General features: G+C 41.6%; 1 protein-coding gene across 1 annotated transcript in view; it reads right to left on the bottom strand.

Annotated features, from left to right (window-relative positions):
• Window positions 1–27,734, bottom strand: part of cdh13 (cadherin 13, H-cadherin (heart)) — a 409,102-nt gene that overhangs the window by 40,325 nt on the left and 341,043 nt on the right. Inside the window, exon 12 of the mRNA XM_085281498.1 lies at window positions 5,229–5,371. Within this exon, the coding sequence (XP_085137624.1) occupies window positions 5,229–5,371 (143 nt within the window). The remainder of the gene's footprint in view (window positions 1–5,228; window positions 5,372–27,734) is intronic.

The following is a 27,734-nucleotide window of genomic DNA, read 5'->3' as shown; positions in this document are numbered from 1 at the left end:
TCACAGACACGACGTGAGCCTGTTTACAAGGTGGAGACTTCCCCAATGGGTTCTGCTACAAGTCGAGGAATAAAAGACAAAGACACTCAGTGAAGGACAGACAGAGAGAGGGAGAGGGAGGTGCTACTGAAGCTCCAAGTGAGAAAGACACAGTGAGTATTTGGGGTTAATGAAGCAGCGCAGGAAGACAGAGGAGGCAACAGAAGGAAGGCGGCGTTGAGCTGCGATCTTCTTTACAGAGCGTATCCATTACACTGCCATTTCCGCGGGTCAAGTTGCCTTTATTCTGCACCCTGAACTCTTCCCTTACACGAGCATCACCTTTGCCTACTGCTGCACGGGGACATCGTTGATTGGCTGGGTGAGAACATATTTCAAGAAGGTGGTTAACCTGCCTGCCTCTGTGGCTGTGACCATAAAGGGATTGATTGAAGAGCGGGAGCAAGGAAGCGCTTCCAGAATCCACATAATCAAGACTCAGTCAAACGCACGTCATGAGGTCGCACGTTTTCTTTTAGAAATGTTCCTCCACCCCAAAAAAAACTTCATTTCTTTGTCCTGTGTGTCTTTAATTTTCACCTTTCAATTTCCTCGCTGCTTTCTCTCATTTCCCTCCATGTTTCTCTCTCTTTTTTTTGGCTTCTTGACACCGAGTCTCCTGTTACTATATTTATCTTTCTATTAGACACAGACTGCTCTTCAGCTCTCGCTTTCTCGACTGCACTATATTGGATCTTTTGAAAAGATGTCGCAGGCAGACATGCCTGATTTCTAGCTTTCACTATGCTCGTATCTCTTAACAGCCCTTCTGATCTTAATGACTTAATAATATTAAATAAAGACTCATCACTAACTAAATCACCAAATCAGCCTTAATAAGAGTTCTATTATGGATTAAAAACAGATCAGGAGAACTACAATACTCGGTTTTCCATAACCAATCATCTCCACGAGGTTACGTTTTTAGTCTGTTTGGTTGAATTTCTCTTCTATTGTCTGCCTGTTGATTTCAGGCCCAGTGCGCTGGCCTCACCACTGCCTCATCAGGCTTTATTATTTCCCTGCTGTTGTTTGAGGGACCCTGATCACAGCTGGCTCAAGACAAAACCCGAGTCTATCTATCAGCATGTAGCCTGCCAGCCTGCTAACTATGTGCTTGCGACATGACAGACACTTAGCAGTAAAATCTCTGTATCTGGGCTTGCCCGGCCAGGGAAATTGCTCAGCCCATTATGGCAACGAGCTGCACACTGGTTCCCAACACTTAGTGTGGCAATGAGGCAGCACAGTGGGCAGCCAATGCACTTGAAAATGGACATATGCAGAGACACACAAAGGTGCACCTCTGCACACGTGCAGGCTGTCACTGCTGTCACTGCTACCACTGTTATTACTTTTTCTTTCAGAGAGATCACAGATTCACATATTATGTATATGCACACACACACACACACACACACACACACACACACACACACACACACACACACACACACATCTGTGACCCATTAGAATTCAGCATCCCCTCTCTACTTTTGATTTAAACCAGATGTGATGTGACTGTGATGAAGGCTGAGGCTCAGTCTGGCTGCATGTATGTGTGCAATACTTAATATTCCTGTAATTAACAAAGCTCTTTGACTATGTTGGAGTTGTCTAACTGTGGTGCAGGTACACGTGTGTGCACATAATATTTCAGTGTCTAAATGGAGGTCTCTCCTTAGTATATCCATGTGCTTAAACCAGCACTGCTCAGCCACTTTTCCCGTAACTTCAGGGTTTTTAATCGCAGGTTCAGTGGCAGTAAACACTGAAGATTGCGCGCGTGTGCTGGCGTGTTTCAGGCGACTGGGGCTTTGATAATGTATTCATGCCTCCCAATGACAAATGGCTGCCTCCAGGAGGCAGTTTAACATTTAAATGATGAGCAGCGGAAAACATCGAACCGCAACACACAGCAGTGAGAGGATACGCAGGTGCGGCGCAGGCCGGAGAGCCTCTGCATCAAGTACGACAAAGACATTAAAAAAACAACTTTAATCTGCCCACAAGAACTAATGCAAAGGAAAGGGAGGAGGGTAGGATGCGGGAACAGCTGGACTCCCAGCGGGGAATCAGAGAGCAGAGGAGAATTCGCTGGCCTGAAAAACAGAAGCTACTGATGAGAGTTTATATAAACAGCCCGTCAAGCCCTGCGCTCAGGTTGGAACAATAGCACTTCAAACAATATTGTCCTGCTCCATAGGCCTGCCAGGTGCTGCTGCACAGGCTAAACTCATCTGTGGCTTTTAAATTAACTGGGAATCAGAAACACGCCGTTAGAAACAATACAGGCTGCACAAACATGAATACAATGGTGAATAACTCACAAAGTGCACACACAGTGACGACTGCATGACCCTCAAAGATTACGACTTAACACATTATAAAGTGGCCAATGATTGGCTCGCTTCTTCTATAGGTGCAACTGATTAGTCTGGCAGCAGAGCGTAGCCTCCAGACTGCATTCAGCTGTTGCTAACTCTTCAGCTGATTGATTTTTAAATCAATGCCATCATCTTGGTTTCTTTGTAAATCTCTCATATCATATGTATGACTCTGTTCTTTCTTCCTCGAGCTGGACTTCAATCTGTCTCTGGGAATGGTGTGTTCGCACCATCATCCACCATCTGTTGCAACCCAGAGGGCTGCTGGAGTTGACCTGCCCTCATGCTGTTAACAGGAGCTACCGTCAATCTGCTGCTAACCATGCACAAAAAACACAAAACAAAATAACTGTAATAGCGTATATTCGTGGCAATTCTGAGTCCAGGTCAGGTCAGCCTAAAGTGGCTGTAAAACCACTATTTTCATCAATACTTTTAAAACTGATGCCTATACTTTCTTTAAACCTCTGTTATTTATTTCAGTAGATTTCTCTGCTATTGTATTTCTTGCACTTGTGTTTACAGACACTCCTGAAACAGGACTCGTCCTTTTTCTGTTAAACGCAGCCCTTCTGTCTTTCTGCTCCTCGTCCTCTGTAGGTGGATAGTATTCATTCGAGGTCTCTGCATATATATAAAGACAGAAAATGTAAGGGTCAATCGATATCCTGCTGGTAGGTATGACAGCCTATGACACAGGCTGGCTGTCATACAGTCATCATTGCGCTGATAGCTGTGGGGAAGGAACAGATTTGTCCAGTTGATGACACAGCGAGCAGAAAAGAGCGGAGGTGGCAGTCAAGCAGGTACGCATCAGTATTCTGAAATTTCTCGACCACGCACAGACAGTCGACAGAAATCAACAGTCGTTTTTTAAAAGACTGAGCTTGTTCTTGTCTCTGCAGACAGAATAGCAGCACAGGCTTTTTAGAGCCTAGACATACAGTACACAGAACAGGCACATGTGTCAGGGGACGTCAGTGTGTCGGCCGTGAAACAATGTTGAAAAAATCCATGTAGGCATCCTTTAATGTAACTGTTATGAACTGTTGTTTAACATGTATGTTTACAGTTAAACGTCTCATCAGAAACTGCAATCACTCAGGAAAATAACACATTATTCTGGTGAATCTTTGATTTTGTTAAATACTTGAAAATGTAATTACATTGTGATTGGCCTACGCTGCACTGTGTGTTAAATGCTAATTACCACCATATAACCATGTTAAGATACATAATTAATAGAATAACTGCTAATCACCAGCACCTTAGCAGTGCCAGTCCACTGTAACAACACTGATATTTAGCTCAGTGAGCTTATTTTAAGGGTTTTTTTAATATTAGAACCAGAGTCATGCCTGAGTTTTCTACAGAGCCCCGCAGGGGACATGGGAGAAAAAAAATTAAGACGGACTTTTGCGAGATCTTGCAAAACAAACTCGGGATCTCACAAAAGTTTTGCGAGAGCTCGCAAAAGTTTTAGCCGCATTCTTCGGCCTCCCGTTAGCTCCCGTTAGCTCGAAGCGAACGTAGTTTTCTGTTTGCATTGACAAGAAAGAATTATACAAAAAGGAAAACTGATGAAAGACTTGGTAAACTCGACTACATATGCAGTAATTCATGGTCCCAAAAAAGTATATAAATGTACGTTTTAGGATGATTTTCATGAGCATGAACATATAATATAAACCAAAAGGCTCGGAATATTTCATTTTATATGTAATGAACATAAAACACATGAAAATGTTCCTCTTTTTTGTGCACAGAGCTTTTATATCAGCCCTAATGTCATCTCACAATGTAACAGGACTAAAGCGATGCACACGTCACTCTGCAGGCAGTGTCTACGTGCACACAGTAACTACAAACGGAGTTTTAGAGGCCTCGTATGCTCAGACCTTTCTCTGTTAAAAGGCACTTTTCAAAGCTGATGGGAATTTAACTTAAAAACACATCTGAGGTTACATGCTAACAATGTCAGTTCCACTGAAGACTTTGCAATAACTTCCTGCATTCATCCATCCTTTGCCGGCTTTACCACAGATCTTACTCTTTCACCTGGCTGAGTCCACTCTCCATTTCTCTTCTTTTCCACCTATTCGTCACACACTTCCCCTGCTCTATATCTTTTTCTTGTTATCTCCTCTTATGTCCCTTCCTTTTCTTCTTTTCTTGACCCTTCCACCCCTTCTAGCTTCTCCTCCTGCCCCATCATTACTCCTCTTTCAGCACTCATCTTTCTAAGGCTACCGAATTCCCCAGCACAACAGTGCTATTCTGCTGCCTACTAATAGAATCCCTCAGTTCCTCTAATGGATCTGTCAGAATCTCCCGAGCACAGGAGACCAGATGGATTGATAGGAGAAGGTAGAGAGACAAAGAGACAGAGACACAGAGAGATGATGAGACAGAGTGGGAAGCGAAGAGAAAAAAAGCGAAATGCGCCAAAGCTCCCGACACTTTCATCTGTGCTTTGGAAAGTCTCAAAGCAGCAGCTCAGCTGACACTGCCAAGCAGCTGCCATATGGTCCAATAGACGCAGGAGCACCACATAAGGCGCAGGAGACACTTTGACTGTTGCCAGGTAAAGTCAAGAGTGCTCAGTAGTTACAAAGGCGGCTCTGTTTCTACTTTTCATGTCTGAACTGACACTCATCACCCATGAAAAGTTCTTTGTACAATGAAAACGAGAATAAAAGTTTCCACAGTGGATAAACCCGACGGCTTACATTTCAAGTATTTCTAAAAACAGATCCTATCTAGATTATATATGAGTTTTACTCAGATTGCAGTGCAACTCACCGTTATCGGTGGCGATGAAGACGGCTGTGTATTTGTTGTCGTAGACATAAGGAGACTCGCGATCCAGCGAGGCTGAGGTGTTGACAGTTCCTCTGACTGGGTTCACACTCAGCCAGCCCGCAGGGTCCTGCAGAACAGCATACCTGTAAGAAAACAACGAGGCCACGTGAGACACCTCATCACATCAACTATCGTCCAGGATGCTGTCAGTCGATTCTATATTAGAAAAAATCAAACAGCAGTGCACTGCAGTTTGATTAGATCGTACCATTTGAAAAGATCCCAAACAGAGCTGAGGTCTGAAGATGATGAGGACCTCTCTCCAAATCTGGTGGGCGAGCGGCCAAGCCTGCATCGCTTTGAAAATGAGCCTGAGAGCAGATCACGACCTTGCTAATGCGGCCACTCAATCGGCCACTGATGGCTGCTCGATGGTGATTGCAAGGGGCTCTCATCTGCGCTACAGTAACATTACATGTGATTGATTTAAGAACTATGGATGAATATATATATATATATATTTTATGTGTGTGTGTGTGTGTACCAAACTTTTAGCTGCCTCTGCTGTTTTCGTGCATGTATTATTTGACATATGGTGCATCCTGTACTGCACACACACACGAATGTGCAGACTTTCTTCAACACAAGGTCGCTCTTTGCCAGAGTGCTCAGCAGTAGACAAATTGTCTTTCAAATGGAGCTCTACAGCTAACAGAGCGCGACAAAACCTTAGGAAATGGCTTTGCAATCAACCTCTGCTCACACCTTTCCCCCTCCCACTCTCGCTCCCAGCGATTACTACTGTTAACAAACACACATGTTTCATTGCAACAAAATGCTACTAATAATGACGCTTCTATCATTGTAAATGCTCCTTTTTTGCCTGGATGTCACACACACACACACACACACACACACACACACACACACACACACTTGTATTACACACGCTTGTTAAACACACTGAAGAGCCACATGATTCATTAGGCCAACTTCTCCACTGTTACAGAGCTGGGCTGACAGGTTATTAACCTCCATATGTCTCTCTCGCCGTCACCGACTGCAGTTTTAGACACATGCTCTGGTTTGTGTCTTGCATCAGTTTTTCATCATCGCTGCATTGCGACAGTGAAATGCACACACGTGAACATGTACACAACAATGTCGGGAAGGTATTTGTTGTTAAACGTATAAGCATTTTTGCACAGCTGCCTGCCTAGTGCGATGACATCAGTCACATTATCGGATAGAAATAATGTGACTGATGTCACATTATTTCTATTATTTCTATTATTGGATAGAAATGGCAAAAAAGTGTGAATTTGGTAGAGAAGAAGTTAAAGTTTTACTGAGAAGCAACTGAGCTCGTGAAAATCACCAAAACATCCACAGTAACGTGCTCAGAGTCATCAAGATCGATTCTCTGTGATCTTTCATACCCGCTGCCCGATTGGAATAAAACAAAAATTCCTCACTCGGTAAACTAACGGATATTTTCATTCAACGCGCTGAAACACATTTATTCCAGAGCTGGGACCCCAGGAAGCCCTTTTAAATGTGCGCTGCTACACAAACACTTGGTGTAAAGTATGACGGTACTATGTTTCTTCCTACAGGAGGAGCTCTAAAGGACTGTAATGATATTGTCTGCTTTAGTGCAGGCTCAAAGGTAACCACCAAATGAGTCAGAGCCATTGTTTTTTCCTCTCTGTGCAAACATGGGGACAGTCCATTAGAGCCCTTTAAAGGGCAAATTAGAAAGACATTAAAAAGCCATTAGGAATATTCATATCTGCTTCAACGTGTTTATCTCCAAAACCAGAAAAGGTCCAAACAAATCAGTCAACAAACGAGACAGACCACACACACAACGCTGCACGTGTCCTCATTTAGCTCAGCGCGCACACACACACTTCAACATAAGGTAAAACACACAGTTTAAAGCAAAAATGACCTATAGATGCACAATACCCTGCGTTTATTGTGAAATAACTTCTAGGACAGCAAGGTGATTTGTTCAGATTTCACTAGAGTTGCAGAAAGTAAAGCCTCAATAGGTCCACAGTGTGACTCTTTCCGCTGCACCCTCAGGGGCTACTCTGACCTGCAATGGCTTTGGGAATGTTTCGGTGAGGAATCGTCCTTCGCTGTAAGAGCGCACACAGGTTGGGATGTTAGGAGTCGGCTGCAATTGTCCGATTGTCCTACAAGAAGTGATCCAGGGCCGGACACACGAAAGACAATCAGACTACAAGGGGTTTAAAAAATGAGTCATCCATAAAATATGGAGTTACATAAAATATGCGTATGGTAGCAATCATAAGACAAGCTGGCTTTTGAAATCTAAAATGTCTTAAACAATACACAATGAAAAAGTTTGACAACTCTTCCCTAAATCCTAATCTGAAGCTAGAGATCCACTGTCGCTGCGCTGAACGTGTGAGAGATGAGCTCTTTCGAAAAGTCCGATGTGAGCCAGGATCCTCAGTTTCCCCAGACAACTCAAAGCGTTACGGAAGCGCGGAGGGGGGAGAAAGAGGATTGCCACCCACTTGTAATCCAGTTACAACAGGAGCAAAATGCTGGCATACATTGTGTGCATCTGTGATTATGTTTGTGTCAATAGCAGGTGTGGGTGGGATACACAGAATAAGAGAGACAATTTGCAATAAGAGCTAATTTAGAGAGAAGATGAAAGCTGACTCGCAAGTGCTCTGAAAGAACATCGTTTGCATAAATTCAGGTTGTTTCTCTTGTTTGTTTTAGACTTAAGTAGCCTAAGAAATGTTGCTGGCACCAGTTCTGAGTAATTTAGTCTAGTTGTTCGTGTAAATCCCTTTTTTAAATACACACAAGGTTTTGGGGTCCGTTTTCCAAGCAAGGTTATAAATGCATATTCTCTGAATTAGACCCAGTATTACTTTAAATGCAAATATTGAGATTATTATGTTTTCAACTCATTTTGTTGGCCATATAAATACAAGCATATCCATACAATTTACAGGTAAATAAAAACATGTAACAGAGGATTAAACTATTAACAACATAGGCTGATAATTCTGCATTAAAACGAAACAAAACAACACTGAAAAAGCCGACTGGCGTAACTGGTTCTATGAGTATACTTGCTCAGTATCAACACTTGTTTAAATATCTCATGATTACTTGCTCACGCCCACGAATCCACTCATGCAAGCATTTTTGAAGTTAGGAAGGCAAATCTGAACTTTTACAACATAAAGCATGCATTGGAAGGCTCCATGTTTTTTTCTTTGCAAAGAATAAGTAATTATATGGAAGTAGGGTGATGTTGGTAGAACAGAGCTGGGTGTAAGATGCCTGTCCTGGTCCCCTGTGAACATTCAAACTATAGTTACACATAAAACAAACCCTTTTGTAGCCTGAATAGGTTCTCTAGTGATTTAGTACTTCACTTGGAAAAAAGTTGCAGAACTCGTGCAGGCAGACGGAAAAAACAGCAGTGATTTTAGTCCCTGATGTGTGAAGTTTCAAGAACCTTAATCTACATTTTTACTCCAACTAAAAGCATTTTTGTTGGTCTTTTCCTGTTTCCTAAGTAAGTGTCCTAAATCAGACAAAGGGAAGCTCCCTTTAAACCCCGTGAGGATATCACACAACAGTTTTCACAGGTTCAGTAGTATGGCTTTAATAATTCAATCCCATTTTATTTATACAGCACCAAATCTTTATATTGTAAGGTCGACCCTACAATAATACATACAGAGAAAAACCTATGACCTATGAGCCCCTATGAGCAAACACTTCGGTGACAGTGGGAAGGAAAAACTCCCTTTTAACAGGAAGAAACCTCCGGCAGAACCAGGCTCAGGGAGGGGCGGGGCCATCTGCAGAGAGTACTATTAACACATAGTGAGTGAAGAAGAAACACCCAGTGCATCATGGGAATCCGCAGCAGCCTACACCTATTGCAGCATAACTAAGGGAGGATTCAGGGTCATGGGCTTCAGTAGTATGCCTTTAATAATGAGTTTGACCGCTCCTTAATTTAAAGTTTCCTAAACTTTAAACAACATTAACTGCTTACCACCCAGGGACAAAACTCCATAACGAGTTAGTCACAATTGGACATGGTGACCTTTTACCCCACTATCCCCCCACTGAAGGATACCTCTGCTGTTTCGCAGCTAAATATCTTCACCAACTTTGAAGCTAACTTTGTTTCTCTGCCATTTTATGCAGCGCTTATGAGAGATTGTTTACTGAAAACAGCTGCCTGCTCTACTGAGACTAAAAGATTAGATTAGACTCCACATGAAACTCTCAAAGCATACGCTGAATTCATCTGTTTCCCCTTAAAGCTGAGACTGTTTTCCTGCTGAGCCTGTGTTGGTTTTACAGCGACGTAATGAATATCTAGGCTCTCTCCTCCCTTTGTAGAATGTGCACCACTGTCATTTAGGATATTCTTATAATTTCTGTTCTTATGACTGTTTTATTTGAAAAAAAAAACACATTGCTTTCATACATAGAAAGCATTTCATTTTACTTCAGTTTTCTGCCTTTTTTCTTCATCGCCTGCATTTAAACAGCCAATCGCTCTCTAGCAGAACACTTCCCATTTACTAGATTAGCTTCGTATTCCTGGCATTGAAGTTTCAGCCCTTCCTGCTTTTAATCCATTGACGTCTTTTTAGTTTAACCCTTACATACTCTTCATATTCTACACCCTCACAGTATGGTTCAACAATTCCTTCATAATACATCTCAACAAATTTTGAAGTACTGATCAATTCAGGATTAAAACTATCTGACATAAAAAAAAAAGGATAATTATTCATTAATCAGTGTTTCACAAAATAGGGAAGTTGATATTTGAGGTAAAACATGTTTCTGCAGAAAACATCTGCTTTCACAAATTTAGATTTTGAGAGTGAAACTGCCAGGAGCATCCGAAGCTGCTGGGATTCATTATACAAACATTATTACAGCCATGAAACGCTGCCTTTAGTTCTGTATCATCCTCAGAATGATCATTCATAATTATAATGAGAATCTCCATATTAATTAACACTTGGAGCCTAAAACTTGATTACTGCAAATTAGTATATGTACTTAAAGTGACGGCAGGAAACAGGAGCATCACGGTGGTAGCACTGTTGCCTCACTGCAAGAAGGTCCTGAGTTCAATTCCACCATCAGGCTGCATGTACTCCCACGTTTGCTTCCTGCACAAGTCTTTGCACAATGTGCGAATGGTTTGTGTCTATGTGTTAGCCCTGTCCAGGGTGTACCTGCCTCTTGCCCTAAGACAAGCCTAAGATAGGCTCCAGCGATCCGGAAAGAGGATGGATGGAAACATGTGTGTCTGTATTTCCCACACTGGCATCTCAGGTGATTTTATAATTGTATAATCCACCAGAAGTCTTTCAACTGTCAGGTGACAATGCTAGCCACTAAATTAACAAAAGCAACAACAACAACAACAACAATAATAATAATAATATGCTGAGGAGCTATTTGAAGATAAAAATAAATAAATAAAGCAATACAGAAAAAAACAAGACAATTTAAAAACTGATAGAACCAGTAAAAACTGGCATGGAATTACGACACATAGGATCAGGAACAAGTGGAGCTTTAACTTAGCTTTAAAACCCTCCACACAGCATGCCTGCCTAATATCTTCAGGGAGGTTGTTCCACAAAAATGGGGCACGAAAGGAAAAAGCACGCTCCCTCATAGTATTTTTTCTCTATACAATTGTTGTGAAAACTCACCACATTTTAGACTAAATGGATGAACTTTAGTGAAATGTTCCTGCAGTCAGATCCAATCGGGTCAAATTTGCCTCACACTGGTTGTAAGGGTTAAAGTCGTTGCATATTCTTCTGTGTTCAGATAATCTATGGACTGTCTTTGAGCAGGTGATGAAAACAACATGCTAATATGCTCATGCCAGTGTTTATTCAGTCATCTTTTTTCATCCTTACATGGTAATTTGTTTACTTCCTTGAATAATCAAATAAACTACTCACCTGTATCAGAGCGATGCAGGCGTCATTCATATTCAGAGGTCTGAGCTGTTCAAAGACACATAATGAATCGAGGTAGGGGCGGCGGAAAGGCTGGAAGCTAAAATACTGTTTTCCTGATGAAAATGCCCAACAGTAAGAAGAAGATAGCGATGCATAATGAGACACAGATCAGAGTCAAATAACACAATATATGGTTCCCAGGTGATCTCATGGGTCTTTAAAGTATAATGATAAGGCTATGTGAGGAAAAGGGAAATGCATCCAATTTAAATATTTAAACTCTTGCAGGATGTGTGCACGTGGAGAGGAGAGGGTCACGCACCTCTGCTTTACTGGGTCGCTCGATAAACTGACCATTTTGCACTCCTGCGATACTCTGTTACGACTCTGACTTCAGCGTTTGCAACCATCACAGCCAATTTTAATTTCTCATGCACAACACACGAGCACAGTTTCAGTTTTGTGCACCGCAACTTAGATGGATGTATAGTAATACACTCGGCTGGCAATGACAGCATTTCACAGTAAACACTATTATGCACTTGTCTCATTCGTTTGTTTCCATCTTCTTCTTCCTGTCTGGACTCTGAGCTGGCACTAACTTTAGCTCACTGTCTTTATCTGTCTCTCTATCATTTTCTTCTTTCTCCTCTGCCAACGAGATCTTCTTCTGATTTGAGTCTAACTTACTGTGAGAATGGAGACGGCACAGAGCCAATGCTAATAGTCTGTTTCTATCTGAGAGCCGCTGAGTGTGTGTGCGAGCGACAGATATGAGAACATCAATCAAGGGAAGCAGTAGAACTAGAGGTTGTTCCGGCTTGCGTTTGGCTACGGCAACTGTACGCTTCATCCAAATCTGCGGTTTTGCAAAGCGAGAGGAGAAGGAAAGAAAAAGGGAAGGTGAGATAAGAAGAGGGATCAAGGATGGCGATAAGACGGGGACACGTGAGACCGAAACTGTGTGTAAGTGCATCAGGAAAACAAATTCTCGCCCTTCTGGATCGCTGGCTCTGTTGCTTCTGCAATGGTGATCTGGGACGAGTCAGACAACTATGGCTATAACCAAAGATCTCAATAAATTCCAATTCAGGTAAGAACTGTGACCCAGCACCACCAGTCTGGCCCCAACCTGTTGGGCTTCTGACACTACCCTGTTGTTGGACCTTCAAATCTTCAGAGACGGCACTAACACGGATTAACCTTCTGTGCTGGTGAGGCATTTAAGCAAAGTTTATACAGACATCACTGTGTATGACATCTGCAGACTTTCTGACCATTTGGGACAAAAACAGAGCAAAACAATAAAACAAATCTGTGAAAACCAGACTCTGCATTATGCATGGATATACTCTGCCTTGGCCTGAAGTATATGCATGGACTCCAGAGCTCTGTCACAGTTGCTTTATCTGTAAAACCACTAGAAATTTGCATTCCTCCTACAAGCTTTGTTGTATGTAGAGGCCGATTTATGTGAATACTGAATTTCTAACATTCTGATGGGAAAAAAAGTTCGTGTGTAGTTTTCAGTTCAGTTCATTTTTATTTCAAACATATACATTCACCAACATTTCATAACATCATTCCATGCAGTTGTTTTGCCTCGCCTTATATATTATTTGCACTGTTTTAAACTTCACCAGATCCTGGCTTGTGTCTTAATAGAGAGTGCATTTGTGTGAGCCCTATACCCCTCATGATTTATTAATCTAATAGCCCTTTTCTGCATTATGATTATAGTCTGAATATCACTTTTATATGCATTGCAGTTTAGTAACTAAATAACACCTAATCTTGTAGAATACGCTCACTTAGTGCTGTGGTAGTGGATATAACGCCTGGACGATGGATCAGCACAACAGGTATTTATGGTGGGACTCACCTAAATCCCTTTGTGTAAAGCATAAATCCAGTTTGAACACTGTGCTGAAGAGCTGCTTGAAGCTGCTTGAAGCTGTGAGGACAGTTGGGTGAAGGTTTGTCCTGCTTTCATTTGATTTCTCAGGTTACTTTAAAAATGTGGGTACAGGCCATTTAGTCACAAAGCATTACACATCGAGTGTTGAACTGACCTGATTTATTGTAAGTGAAACCAGAGTTCAACAAACATTTGCATTACTTTTAATGAGATATATTAAATTTCCTTTTAACATTTCTTTGAGACACAAGGACGGAGCGAGAGAGCGAGAGAGGGAATTTGGCTTTGGAGCCATGGTTCTCAAAACATGAGTGATTTCTTTGGGGTCGCCTACAGAGACCTCGGTCAGTCGCTGCGAGCTATTTCAACTCTAAACTGAGCTGAGCTGCCCAGTTTTGGCCAACTACTGCTCTAGGCCATGTGAACAAATTACCCATGTCACACCTGTTCATATTTCTGCTCTGTATCAGCACAGTGCAGCGGGTCCATGCAGAGGAAATGAATGTGGCAGGACCAGAGAAAAGCTGGCGTGTGTCGCATCAATCAAACAGATTCAGCTTTGTCTTTGCGTGTGTGAGCAAAGCAACTTGGTGTAAAAGGTGAGAAGGTGTTTCTTTTTAGGATGTGGTGAGAAGTTTCATTGGCAGTCGTGAGAAACCGTCTCGAGTGAAAACATAGAAAGCTACTGCATCGTGGAACATCTGTGAGTATCACCCATTTACTGTTGTGGATATTATTTTTACTTTTACACTAGCAAAAGCTACTGATCACCAGTGTTGGTCAAGTTACTTGAAAAAAGTAATCAGTAACTAATTACTGATTACTTCCCCAAAAAGTAATCCCATTACTTTACTGATTACTTATTTTCAAAAGTAATTAATTACTTAGTTACTTTTTAAAAACACGACTTACAACCTGAAGAGGTGATAAAGTGATAGATCTTTCAGCCCAATTCTACTTTTTCTACATAATCCATCATACAAAATGTAATCAAATGGAAAAGTCTCTTTTTAAAACTTGTTTTATTAGTTTTAATCTTTTAACTTTATGCATCAAGCAAAAATTTAATTATCTGCAACATTCTCTGACTGGAAGAAATTAGTTTAACATTTAAACCTATTTTCTGCACATTCCAGCACATAAAATAAAATATTTTTGTGTTTACACTCAGTCTTTCAAATAGATGCAAGTAAAACACAGCAGAAAATAAATAAAGTCAAAGACTCAGCGGTCCTGTTGCTCTATTTTCACCTGTAAAGCAGGAGTGGGGTAGGCGGAGGTTTACCCTGGTGCAGGTGTGCCGCGGTCAGTGGAAGAATCCGCGAGTTTCTCTGTGAGTTTCCCATCACGTCGTAGCTACTCGGTGCTTGTTGGAAGTTTAGGGGTTTTTTCGCTGTAAAAAGAAGTTTTCTTCCCACGCACAGCGGACACTAATGTTTTTGTCACTTTTTATGGAATCAAACTCAAAGTAAGGTCAGTACTTCCACGCTTTAAACGCTGCATGCTCACACTCTCTCTGCACTCGATATATGATCCATTGTTGATCTGCACACAGCTGTTGCCACGAACGTCGCACTCGCTTACGTCACTGTCGTGAGACATTCTCGCAAAAAAAAATCACAGTTTTAGTAACGCAGTAACGCAGTGTTCCTACAGGAAAGTAACGGTAATCTAATTACCGTTTTTGCAATAGTAATCCCTTACTTTACTTGTTACTTGAAAAAAGTAATCGGATTACAGTAACGCGTTACTGCCCATCTCTGCTGATCACCACTGATAAATTAAACGTGTTCGATGGGACAACAACTTGATGAAAGCAGTTCAGCACAGATGGACAAAGAACAAAACAGATCTCATTGTTGAAGTAAACGGAGCCACTCTTCGTCTTTCATTACATGCTTTTTTGCTCTGCCTTTTCCCGGTGCGGCTGCAGATCCAGGAACACTGAATCCTGGCTTAAATCAGACCCAGCAAGTATGTGACTGAATATGAATACTCAGCCTACCTCTGACTTTCCCTTTGCAGAACCAGAAAAGCATCAAAGCTTTTTTTCCAGCCCGCTCACTGCCGTCTGCTGTGAGCCAGGTGAAGTCTCGAGGAGGCTCTGTGCCAGTTCCACTGAACAACTGCAGACGCTCCACAGAGTATACTGAACAAAGACCCACTGTGTCGATTTAACAGCAACAGCAGAGTGTGCGCAGAGAGATGGTGGCCTGAAACTCGAAGAATGAACAGTTTGCATTGTCATTATTAAGCAGGAACAGAGCAAAGTGCAAAACACAGCCCAAACCGGTGACGCGCACACATGCGGCCGAACGTACGCATCGAGCAAGAAAATATTATTATCATAATAAGGTGCAAAATAGCAGCTCTTTGCATCAGTTGAAAAGCATAAACCTGTAATTACCAGGAAGAAAAGCAATTTACTCCTGCTTCACACTCTCTGCTTTCTCCTCTTGGCATCTTTTAGGATTGTTTTAATTATTTGCTGCCACACTGAGAGTATGAAAGCCTCTCCCTGCCCCTGATCCTGTTTCTCTCTTTTAACACTCGTTTACTTTACTCAGCTGCAAGAAATGAGAACCAAATTCCAAACAGCTGATTAGCCTGTAATCAGTCCCTTCACATCCCAGGACGCAAGCAAGAGAGAGAGGAAAATGGAGGAGACTGCATGACTCAGCCCGTTTTGCTCAGCAGAGTGACATGAAAATGAAAAACCGGCAGCTTGCATCCTTGAAAGTTTTTCTTCAGCCTTAAATCAGCAGAGTAACGGGCTAACCTTACACTGTGGTTGATTTCATTCACTGTGAGCACGACACCGGTTCAGTTTCTTATTACTGAGATTCCCATCCCCTCATTTCGCACCACTTAGATATTTATTTAAGCTGCACACACTCAGACAATTAGACTAGTGGGGAGTACATTTCCAAGCATTTCTATGAGAGGTGCTTTCCTGTTGATTCGTCCTTCCTCTGAGACCCTTACTCCTTCCTCTCCGTGTTCCTGTGGGTGCTTTTAGTCACACCACATGAGAAAGGTTGGTTGTTGTATTGGTTTGCAGGTTAAACTGGGACAGAAATGTTGTCCATCTTAATTAAATTGTCATTTGGCATCAGTGTGTGAGTCTACACACTAACTATCATACTCACACCGACCTGCATATAGAAACATTTCTTCAACCATTTGAGAATTTACAGTAGCTAGGGGCTGTTTCCTAAAGAACACTGGTAGATATGCACTCACCTGCCACTTTATTAGGTACATCTTGTTAGTACTGAGTTTGCCTTGAGAACTGCCTTCATTTATTGGGGCATAAATTCAACAAGGTCAACATTTCTCAGAGGTTTTGGTCCATATTGACATGATGGTGTTATACAGTTGCTTCAGATTTGTTGACTCTACAGCCAAGATGCAAATTTACTGCTCTACCAATGCCAAATGTTTACTATCGATTGGACTGAGATCTGGTGACTGTGGAGACTGTTTGTGTGCAGTGAACTCAGCTCACATCATTTCAAACTGGTTTCTTGAACATGACAGTATGTGACAGCACGTCATCAGAACATGTGTACAATGTGGTCATAAAGGGACTGACAGCAACACTCGGGTAGGCTGTGCTATTTAAAACAGTTGGTACTAAAGGGTCCAATGTGTAGCGAGAAGATTTCCCCCCACACCTGAACCAGCCTGAAGCACTGGTAAAAGGACGGATTCATGCTTTCATGTTGCTCAAATCCCGATCCTCCCATCGGAAAGTCACAGTGCCGAGCCTCATCAGCATCTTCCAGTCTTCTATTGTCCAGTTGGGGTTAGTCAAATGCAAGCTGCTTTTATAGCTGCGTTACGGTTGCCTTCCTATCAGCTTGAACCAGTCTGACTATTCTGTTCTTACATTTTCTCTTGCTGGATACGATGTGGTCGTGTGGGAAGATCCCAGACTAGCCTGTCTGGCACCAAAAGCCATGCCATGCTCAAAGGCACAAAAAACCTTTCATGGCCTTTATGCTCAGTTTGAACTTCAGCAGTTGGTCGTCCCGACCACGTCTACAAGTCGATATGGTTGTGTTGCATTATTTACATTATTAAGCATTCGACTGTAATGCCTGTTTGTTTTTACGAGATCCAAAGAAAGTGAAGACAAGGTGTTACGACTGCTGTCGTAATCTTGTCTCTCGTATGCAAATTTAAGCGTGCAGGTGCTTTTCCATCATAGGTGGATCCAGGAGACGGTTCCTGCGGATTGGCTACCTACCTGGAGACAACGTACTTGATGTTTTTGTTAGTTAGGGAGGTAAGTTTCTGTCATTTGGTTTAATTCTTTTTGTAGGTAAGTTTAGATAGGCTCCTTTTGTTTGTTGTTTTGGCATTAGGTCCACCCCGAAGTTATAGCCCGCTCCTTCTTTTGTGTTAAATCATCTCATTGTACAGAATTCTTATCAAATTGTATGAACTGTGTGCTGCTTGGACTCGAGGAGGGATCACAATTATGTTATGGTCTGGCCACCCCTACACAAGCCATAATGTTAAAGCGAATTGGTAAATGTTGTCATTTTTATGCTTACCATCTCTACATTGTTTCTCTGTGTTGTCCCCTCCCCAGCCTCTCGAGGTTCTGGGGGGGCTGTCGTGTTTTATCACAAGCACATCCTTGTGAAGGTTTGTTTGATGCTTGATAAGCTTCCTGCCCTTTTTATGGCTTTACTGTGTTGTTTATGGTGAACCAATACAGGAATTGAACCTGTGGGGGAGATTACCCCTTTTATGACCAGGATGTTGTTGTGATCAGGAAGTCACACACACACACACACACACACACACACACACACACACACACACACAGCGCCTTGTCTTTGTAACCAAGGGGGGTTACGAGGGTACTTGCGTGAACCATTGTAAACTATTGTTTCTTGTGAACGTTTTTCAATGAAAGGCAGCGAGAGGAGGCCGTCGTCGGGGTCATTCGTGATGGGCCTCTCTTGCAAGTAAATCGATCGACCGCTGTTGCCTTGCTCTTTTTTGTCATTCATGGGAGTAAGTCTCGGGGTCAGCGGGGTCTAAGTTTAGACCCAACACATAACACAAGGTAACAAAGAACAAATGGGAACAGTATAAAACAATGTATTACATTTAAATATTTGTAATATATAGTATAAAAGAAAATGGATTATTGATCATTGATAGCTTCAAACATTTATGTGCATCAGAACATAAGGAAGAAAAACGGGGATTGTGTGACGTTTTTAAGAAAGCAGCAAATTTGTTTTCACAAGGTTAAAAAAATCATCTCTTGCTGCTCTACACTTATTTCTCTTGACCTCTTCTAACAGTGAACCCACACGCAAAACTCGATACGCTGTAGCGATGACTCAGTTACTGACCGCTAACTGTGCAGTCCTTTGAGGGCTGATTTTTTAATGTATTGAGACGAGGAGAAAGATTGGTTGGAGGCTAAATGCACTGTGTATTATGCGTATTATGACACATTTTGATTCAAACTGTTGGCTACATTGAACTTTGAGATGACTTTTAAAATCAACTAGTAAAAATTCATCAACAGCAAAATTGATTTGCTCTGTACTTTATTTCCCCTCCGTCCCCATTGCCTCGTACTTTGTGCACTTTGGCACAACCAGAATATTTGATTTACCCGACATACAGGACTGCAAACATTTGCAATGTGGAAATGAGAGAGAGCTGCCCAAAATCACACGAAGTAAAAGAAGTTCTGCATGTAACGTGACACAACTCTTTATACAGACACAAAACTGAAAGAAAACTTTATCCCAGTGAACATCACATTGTTCCATTACTGTAAGCTGCAGAAGCGTTCTGAACCCAAAGACAGACAGATACTCAAGTGTCTGAAAATCAGACCAAACATCAGTCGAAGCAGGATTAAACAGCCAGATGTTATAATTACAGGTCAACAATCTGGCAGTTCATTGGAATTTCTTTGCCTTAAGTGATACAACCATATAAACCTGACAGAAATGTAGCATAGGTATTATTAAGCAGATTTATCTACTAGCTACACGTTTTATTTGTTGCTGTAATCTTTTTCTCAGGTCTTGCCTGTTTTCTTATTCCCATGTTGGTCATCCTGGTGCAGGCAGGGACAATGTCAGGCTGATCTGATCACGATCACTCCATCTGGGGTGGGGCGATCGTGGCTCAAGAGTTGGGAGTTCGCCTTCTAACCGGAAGGTTGCTGGTTCGAGCCCCGGCTCGGACAGTCTCGTCGTTGTGTCCTTGGGCAAGACACTTCACCTACCGCCTACTGGTGTTGGCCAGAAGGGCCGATGGCGTGATATGGCAGCCTCGCTTCTGTCAGTGCGCCCCAGGGCAGCTGTGGCTACAACTGTAGCTGCCTCCACCAGTGTGTGAATGTGTGGATGACTGGGTGTGTAAAGTGCTTTGGGGGACTAGTAAAAGCGCTATACAAATACAGGCCATTTACCATCTGACCCCGATCAGGCCAGCCTTTTGTGGAATTAAAGAAATTATTTTACAGCTACAATATATCCTGCAGCATTAACATTGCATTAAGATGGTTATTAAACCTGTGGGCTTTACATTAACCTTTTATTACAGGGGCAGCCATAATCATTGTATACACACATTGCATTTTGTGCTTATTAAAGAGTTGAAGCTCAGTCAATTAATTAAAGGTCATAAGCTTCATTCGGCGCCATGTCTGGACGATCTATTGTGTAAGTGACTTAGAGCTATAGAAGGTTAAAACTGCATACCCGCTTACAAAACACATATAGCACATATCATCTAGAAACAGGAGCAAAGGCCTGAAACTATTCAGCAACCTGTGTTTGAGTTTGCTTAGTAACAGGTGACAAGTCCCTGGGGACCTTCAGGGCCTGGATTCATCGCCATATTTGGACGAAGATGCTAGGGAGGGGAACTTCTGTGTCTGCATTTATCTCTTAAAACTGATCATTGTCGGTAAAAGATGCAAATAATGTTCTTGGAAAACGCGAGAAGGGGCGTCAAACCCTGACATTATAAAAGCAATTGCTTGTGTATTTTTGGGTGGAGATCTATGCTGATTGTGTGCAGTATTCATCTCCCTGCGCCTCCTCAATATCTTCGAGTTCGGGACACTTTCTAACATCCAGCGCCTCACACTGCTGTCACACTTGTAGTCAGTCTGTCCTTCAGCTGATCTGTCTCACTCTCCTCTCTTGCCTCGGTCCCTCAAAGTTAGACACCAGTTTTCATGCCTGACATTCCAGTATCCCATCCTCTTACTTTTAAGTCCCATCCCTTTTAACTCGTACAGGACCAGAGTGAGAAGCCAAAGCAGACAGGTAGCTGCTGAATAATGGATGATCCGACTGTTTGAAATTCTCCCTGTTTTCAAAAGCAAGAGGAAGAAAACATCTTAAATATTTTGGAGGAGATGGAGAAGTCGTAGCAGAGAGTCGGCCAAGTCTGCAGAACTCTGAACACTGGCTAAACTGGGACACGGGGTGCTACGTGACAACACATTCACAAACACATAAGACATGTTTATTTTTGCAGTCACAGCTATTAAAAGAGCAGACTTTCTATCCAACACTTATTTAATGACTTTCGTTCGAAAGCATCTCTATTCTTGTATGTATGTGTGAGCTGGTTAGCAACAGCTCAGCACAAACTCTACAGGCTAGTGCACAAAGTTTTGAAAACGTGGCCCTGAGTGCAGCTCAGCTTCTCTGCTTCCTGTCTCCTTCACCATCAAGCATCAATTACTTCAGTGTAAATAGTTATTCGACAACTGATGAGAGTCTTGTCACCAGAAATGAGACCTAATTAAATTCGCCAAACTTTCTTAATGACACTTCTGATTAGTTGCTCCCCTCTTCACAGCCTACCAGAATAACATCAGAGCAGCACGGCGAGTCAAATCTCAGAGAGGATTTGGAGGATGCAAACTTTCCCATTTAACTTATACCTTGAAGTGCAACATACTTCCTCAATGTCAAGAGCCCACACAACAAGCCGAGCACTTGTGGTTTATGAGAGATAAACTTTTGTCAAAAAAAGTCCAGCTTTTTCTGTCTCCAATCCTCACTGTCACTCTGTCTGATGTGCTTTTCCTTCTCAGCACTTTCATAAAACCATTCTGCTTAACTAAAGCTCTAAACCAGTCAAGAGGGCTAGAGTGCTCCATCTGCAGAAACATGAAACAAATCCGCCAGAGCCTAATGGTTTGGCCTAAATACTGAGCGGGATTAACGTGACTCGTATTTGCTGTAATTGTGTAAGTTACAGGGCCAAGTGAGAGTAGAGACCGCCACAGGTCAGTGTGTACATATGGCACGTGTGCTGCTCTGTTTTTGTCCTGAATACAGTAAAAACAAGACAGTTTTACCTTTAGCACAGTTTTAATTAATTCTGTTGGAAATTTCAGACAAAATTAGTCACATAAGTTGCATCATGTGATTCGTGCAAGAAACGTTTTCTCTTACATCATGAAGAGAAGACAGCTGTTGAGATCGTTAGCTGCTGCGAGGCCTTGAGGGGCCCATCGGAATCTGTGCTACTGTACTTCAAAGGGTTTGTGGTCAAAGTGTAACAGATTTCATTTATTCTTTGCTTAGCGGTTACGCCCACACGGGCAGATAATCTGTTGATGGATTTTCATTAAAACATAGTAAGGGAAGATTTGTAATACATTGGATAATCTGAACCCCTTGATTAACCTTACAGAGCTGATAATAAGAAGCTCCACAGTTCAGCCCTCCCCCATCCTCGATACGTCTGTTCAGACAGAGTCTCGAACCTCTAACTGAAGCAATAATTGTCATCGTTTGAGTGATAAGGCCTATAAATCACACTTCATTAATGTGGAGGTAGCAGATCTCAGTTCAGTCATCCTGACCACGTGTGAAAGCGGCATTAAGTACTTTGTGGTAACAAATTACACACAGGCTGTCATTCAGACTCACAAAATGTCAGATTTGTGTTGATGACCAGACTCCCTCAAGTCCTGCCTGGTCACAGAGAAACAGTGAGATTAGCAAAAAAACAAAAACAAGGATTTTCACCTTTATTTAAGTTTGTTGTGCTCACTGAGGAGAAATTTGGTTGATTTTTACTGCAACTCTGATCAATACCGCTCGAGTGTGTCGTTCTTCTTTCATACCAGAAATTAGGCAGTCATTAGCATTACCACTGAAATTTGATTTGGAAATGAGAGCAATCAAAGGCACATCATTTAAAGGAGAAATCTTTTGCTTTTACTTAATAGATGGCATTGGGATTGGACTACTTTGAGGACGTCTTGTTAAAGCAGAAATTCTGTGTACTCTAAAGTACTTCATACACGAGTACTTGGCTGTGTTGTTCCCAGTGAGCGTCTTGACGGTACATTACAAAAACATCTGGCATCATGTTTTAATTTTAGCATGTTTTTCTGAAGTATTGGTTCTTATCATTTTTATTACTCTTAAAAAAATACTAGTTAACTCGAAAAAACACTTTAAACCCACACAAGTGTGTGCAGGTCTCATTTTAAGAACTGGAAGATAAAAATGGAGAAGATGTCAATCAAAAATGTTTCCACACAGGACTCAGAGGGCGTCTGATCAGTTAAATAAGTGAAGCACCACAGGTTTATCGAAGGCCATCATTTCATAATCAGATGTTTCATATGTAGCACACAAAGTAACAAAATAGAAAAACTTACATCCTAAAAGATGTTTGATTTCTGCTCCCACAGTGGAACACACCAGTAAAATGATGAAGCTATCCACAGTGGGAAATAATTACTATCAAACCTCTTTATTGCACTGATTGCCTGACGTTTCAGAAGAACGTTTTCCTCAACACAAAGGATGAACCAGTGTTGGCTTAGCAAAGATCCTAATTTAAATTGTACCTTCATATTTCTTTAGTTTATTTAATATTTCCCGTCCCTCCTTCATCACTTTTGATAGACAGGGAGCACAGCAGCAGTTTTGAAAATGCACTAACCCCATCCATCACAGTTTGGCCCCTTCTCAAATCCTTACTCTGCTCCGACTAACACATGCAGCACTGTTGCCTTCACCCTGCACATCTTCACGAGCTCCTCTCATTGGCCCTTGGTATTCTTTTTCTTTATGTTGCTATCACTTGGTATATTTATAGAAAAGCTCAAAGAAAAGCACATGTTATGGTAAAAATGCATCTCTAACTGCATTTTTCCTCTTAAAGGTACAGTGCAAACCCCTAACCAATAATTCTATCTACAGTGGTCACTGTTAGTGATGGGATTTCCGGCTCTTTTTAGAGATCCGGCTCTTTCGGTTCGGCTCACTAAAAAGAGCCGGCTCTTTCGGCTCCGAACCGGCTCTTCAGGTTGTTTTGTTGCTTTAATTAATTTATTATTAACAATAATATAAAATTATGCACAAAAGGAATTACTAACGTAAAAACAAGTGGTTTTATTTATATATGTTTATATATAAATATATGCGGTGGCCCCTAGAGACAAAACACGTACAAACTCCAAAACACATTTCTAGCATGAACTGAACTTCCAAAGCAGAGCTACTAGATCACTTAAATTACACAATTGAAAGCATGTGTGTATTGTTTGTGTATTTATACACAGGCACTCATATATATATTCAAATAATTAAAAAAAAAAGTTCATTTACCTGTTATTACCACACACCAAATCCGGTCGTTGGTACTTGCTGGCTTGTGTAGCCACAAGATAACAAAGGCTCAACACTGCGCCCAGCATCCTGGAGCACTTCTGTTGTCTTTTGTACGTGTTTTGAGTTTTTATGTGCTTCTGAGTTTTTACGTGCTTCGGAGTTTGTACGTGTTTTTACGTGTTTTGGAGTTTTTACGTGTTTTGGAGTTTGTACGTGTTTTTACGTGTTTTGGAGTTTGTACATGCTTCAGAGTTCGTACGTGATTTGAAGTTTGTATGTGCTTTGTCTCTAGGGGCCACCGTAAATATACTTTTATTTATTCACTCCACATAAAATGTAATAAATAAATCATATAATACAAAAATCAACTATTCACATTTCAAGTTTTAACTATTTAAATTTTCAGCTTTTTCCTTTCACAAATTTAAAGTGAAAAGAACACAAAACACTGCAAACCACAACACAATTAAATATAAATTATAATATGAAAACTAAAAGAACATGCATATTCTCTGTCATATGGACCTGCATGAATAAACTTTCTCAATCCTTTATCATCTGCAACCGAAAATAGTTGTGGATGATTACTATACCTTTCTAATGTTGTTGTCCCTGCCTCTCTTTCTCTCTCTCTGGCTCTGTTCCTGTGCTACTGAGTGTAACTACCGCCCCTCCCCCCTCTGCCCAGCATAAAGCACAAGGCTCGCGTGCAGAGTGAAGCGGAAAAAAAGTGCGAGAGAGAGGCTGAGAGAAAAAAAAAAAAACAAAAACCCCACGTGACGGCTCGCGATAAGGAGCCGGCTCGCGTCGTTCACGTCAAAGAGCCGGCTCTAAGAGCCATTTCGTTCGCGAACGACCCATCACTAGTCACTGTAGGACAAGCATCTCAGCCCACCGTCTGTAGTGCAGGCTGTCAGGTCCCTGTTTACATCAGCCGTGTGAAAGAAGTCCGGTACATGTTGAAGAGTCAGTGAAGCTCACTTCTGTCTGTTGACAGTAATAATAAGGTGAGTTGTTGAGGATATCCTGAGCTCCTCTGCAGGTAAGCGCTGCGTTTTTTGCAGCTGTTACCCAGAATTAGAGAAACTTTCTTTAAATTGGACTGAACATTAACAGCCTCAAGCACTCAGCGAATAAACTCTCATATAAAGTGAGAATGTACGCTGTTTACCTGAGAGAAAGTGTCATTTTTAGGCTAACATTAGCTAACAAAATGTTAGCTTATAACCAGCTATTGTTATTGTCTAGTTAGCTTGATGTCAGCTGTCCAAGAGGGGACAGACATCCAGAAATATAGATTTTTAATGGATTAATTCCAGGTTTATGAGGATTCATGACCTTTAATGTTATCAAAGTGCCACATAGATGGATAGAATAAATGCAGCGTGGTGTTCAGGCATGCATGTGTGCACTGGGCACTGAGTGCTACAGATTCTGACCAGCGAATCAGACGAATTGTGTTCCACGTCAAATGCATTTGACCTACTCAACCCAGGGTGGCACACACACTGGACATACACATAAACACACACACACCTGCACTGTTATGCAGACGCACACAGGGAAGGAGAGAAGAAGCCAAAGAAAGCTCCTGCTTTTTATAATGCCGTTTTATTCTATGCACACCGTTCTGCTCCCACCTCTCCAAATGTCTGTCTTTCACTATGTCCTCAACCTGTCTGCAGGTCACAGTTACGACAACTCAAAGTCAGTGTTACTGCCAAAATGTCAAGAGGGTGAGATGACAATAAACAGAAGGTCCATAAAAATGAATATAAAACGCATGCTGAAAATCAGATGAGCAAAGTGGGATAAAGTTAGAAGATGAAAGATTTATTACATAAAAGATTCAAAGAACATGTAAAAAAAACAAAGAAAAACTGTGAAAAAATAAAAGATCACCAAAAGCTTTTAAATGATCAACATACTATAGCTTATAAGGGACCTATTATAGTGATTTCAGTAATATTATACAGTTATATTCAATTAGAAGATTCACCGGCCCACCGTGTCCCCATTTATCTTAATATCTTGTATCCTAAGATGTAAATAGGCAGAGATATATAGATAAGAAAATATAAGGAAAAGTGCAATATTTCACAGCAGTGGGTGTCGTGATCCTGGGCCATGTTGGCCCAGCATTCTTAGTTTTCTTGTATTTTGTTCTTCATTTAGGTTCCTGGGTTGTTAGATTTCCCCTCGTGACTTTTACCCCCTGTGTGCCCCTCTGTGGATCTGTGAGCCCTCGTCTCCCCTCCTTGTGTTTCATTCAATGTTTTCCCCAGCCCGTTATGTCCGTGCTCTCTCTCCTCCTGTCTGCACCTCTGTGTACTTCCTGTTTTACTTTGACAGTCTCTCGTCAGTATGCGTCATGTTGTGTCACTCCTGCCTGTCTCGTTACGATTATCTGTGTCAGCTGTGTTCCCCGTGTGCTCCCACTGCCCTCGTTAACCCTCTGTGCATTTAGGTCCGTGTCTCCTTCATGACTGTGTGTGAGTCTCCCTGTGTTTCCTGGTGAGCGTTATATTTAGTTTTCTATAACTTGTGAGCTGTTTTTCCAGCAATAGAGCTGTGCTTTTTGAGTTTATCCCCCGTGAGTTTGCGTTTGGGTCCAATTCCTGCCTGCCACACAAAACAGACGTTCTCTATCCTGAGTCAAACAGGAAGTAGCCCAGCTGTGCTGTAGTTTAATGAGAACATGCTGGAGAATCTCAAGGCTTGCGTCAACACATTTTTCTCTTGGAGGAACAGATAATGTGGTAACCAGGTTACCGAAGACCAACAGCTGCAGACACGATGCAGTCGAAATGTAACGTGAAATGACAAAAATACCAGTAAAGCTGCTGAATATTGTTTTAATGCTGAGACCACCCTCACTCTGACACAGTTTGATATATTTAGTCAGTCCCAGGCTTTATGCTTAACTCTGTTATCACATTACTTTAGCTTCCCACGTATACCTGTGATGGACTCAGACAGGGACTCGAGTCTGATGGTCTGGATGCTCCACAGTGAGGTTTGGATGGCTTTCCCATGATCCCCAAACTTTACATGTCGGGCCATCGCCAACATTTTGATCTGTCTAATAATGTTGTTTGTCACCAAATACTGCCAAGCTCACGGTCTGTCAGCCTCAAACAGATCATTATCCTTGTTAAAGAGCACTGTGCTGCACAGATGGGTGCTTTGACTTTGACAAGTATTTGTCTTGGATTCCAGCTTTTGTTGTTTTCTTTCTACATTTTACTTCAACTTTTGTTTCTTTTGCTATGAAGAGTTTATTTTAAAGCTTACACAGCGTCTATTTAAAGAGTAAAGAGATGTACAGAGAAAACAAACAAACTTCATATTCCTTGTAAAAACCCACCAATGACCTCCCTGGTACTTCTAAAGCTGTCATTTGGGGCTAGTTTGTATTATCCAATATTTCTAATATTTATAGGATCATAGAGGTGGCGTGTGATGTCAGGCAAGCAGCTATCAAAGCTTTATTGGTAGAGGTCCTGACTCTATCACGCTATCCAATAATAAATCCATGTTTTGTAGCATTTAACACAGCGAATACGTTTTACTGCACATAAAGCAGTATCAATAATTTGGGCAGTAAAGTCATGATCTGATGAGTTTTATTGCCCTCGGTCTATAATAGCCCCATGTGTTTACTTATATATGACATGCAGCTGCTGTGGTGCAGAAACACGAGTCGAAATTAGGCCTGAAAGGCAATAAATGCAGCGATGACTTTTTATCTTGTAAAATGTAAGTACAGAGCAAACTATGGGACTCCCTCTGGCAGCAAGAGGAATAATTTTTATTGTGGCACACGGTGCAACTAATAGCCTTGCAGTTATGATGATGGTGATATTTGAGGGCTTCTTCGGTAACAGAGTTAAAGTTAATGAGCTGTCTGATTCTGGGACTTTTCACT

Source organism: Mchenga conophoros, linkage group LG7 (genome assembly GCF_057382185.1).
Source record: "Mchenga conophoros isolate Kocher_MC1m ecotype Shallow Benthic linkage group LG7, M_conophoros_male_GT1.1, whole genome shotgun sequence".
NCBI classification, from domain to species: Eukaryota; Metazoa; Chordata; class Actinopteri; order Cichliformes; family Cichlidae; genus Mchenga; species Mchenga conophoros.
Note: the sequence above shows the minus strand (reverse complement) of the source record. Positions and strands in the feature narration are given on the sequence as shown.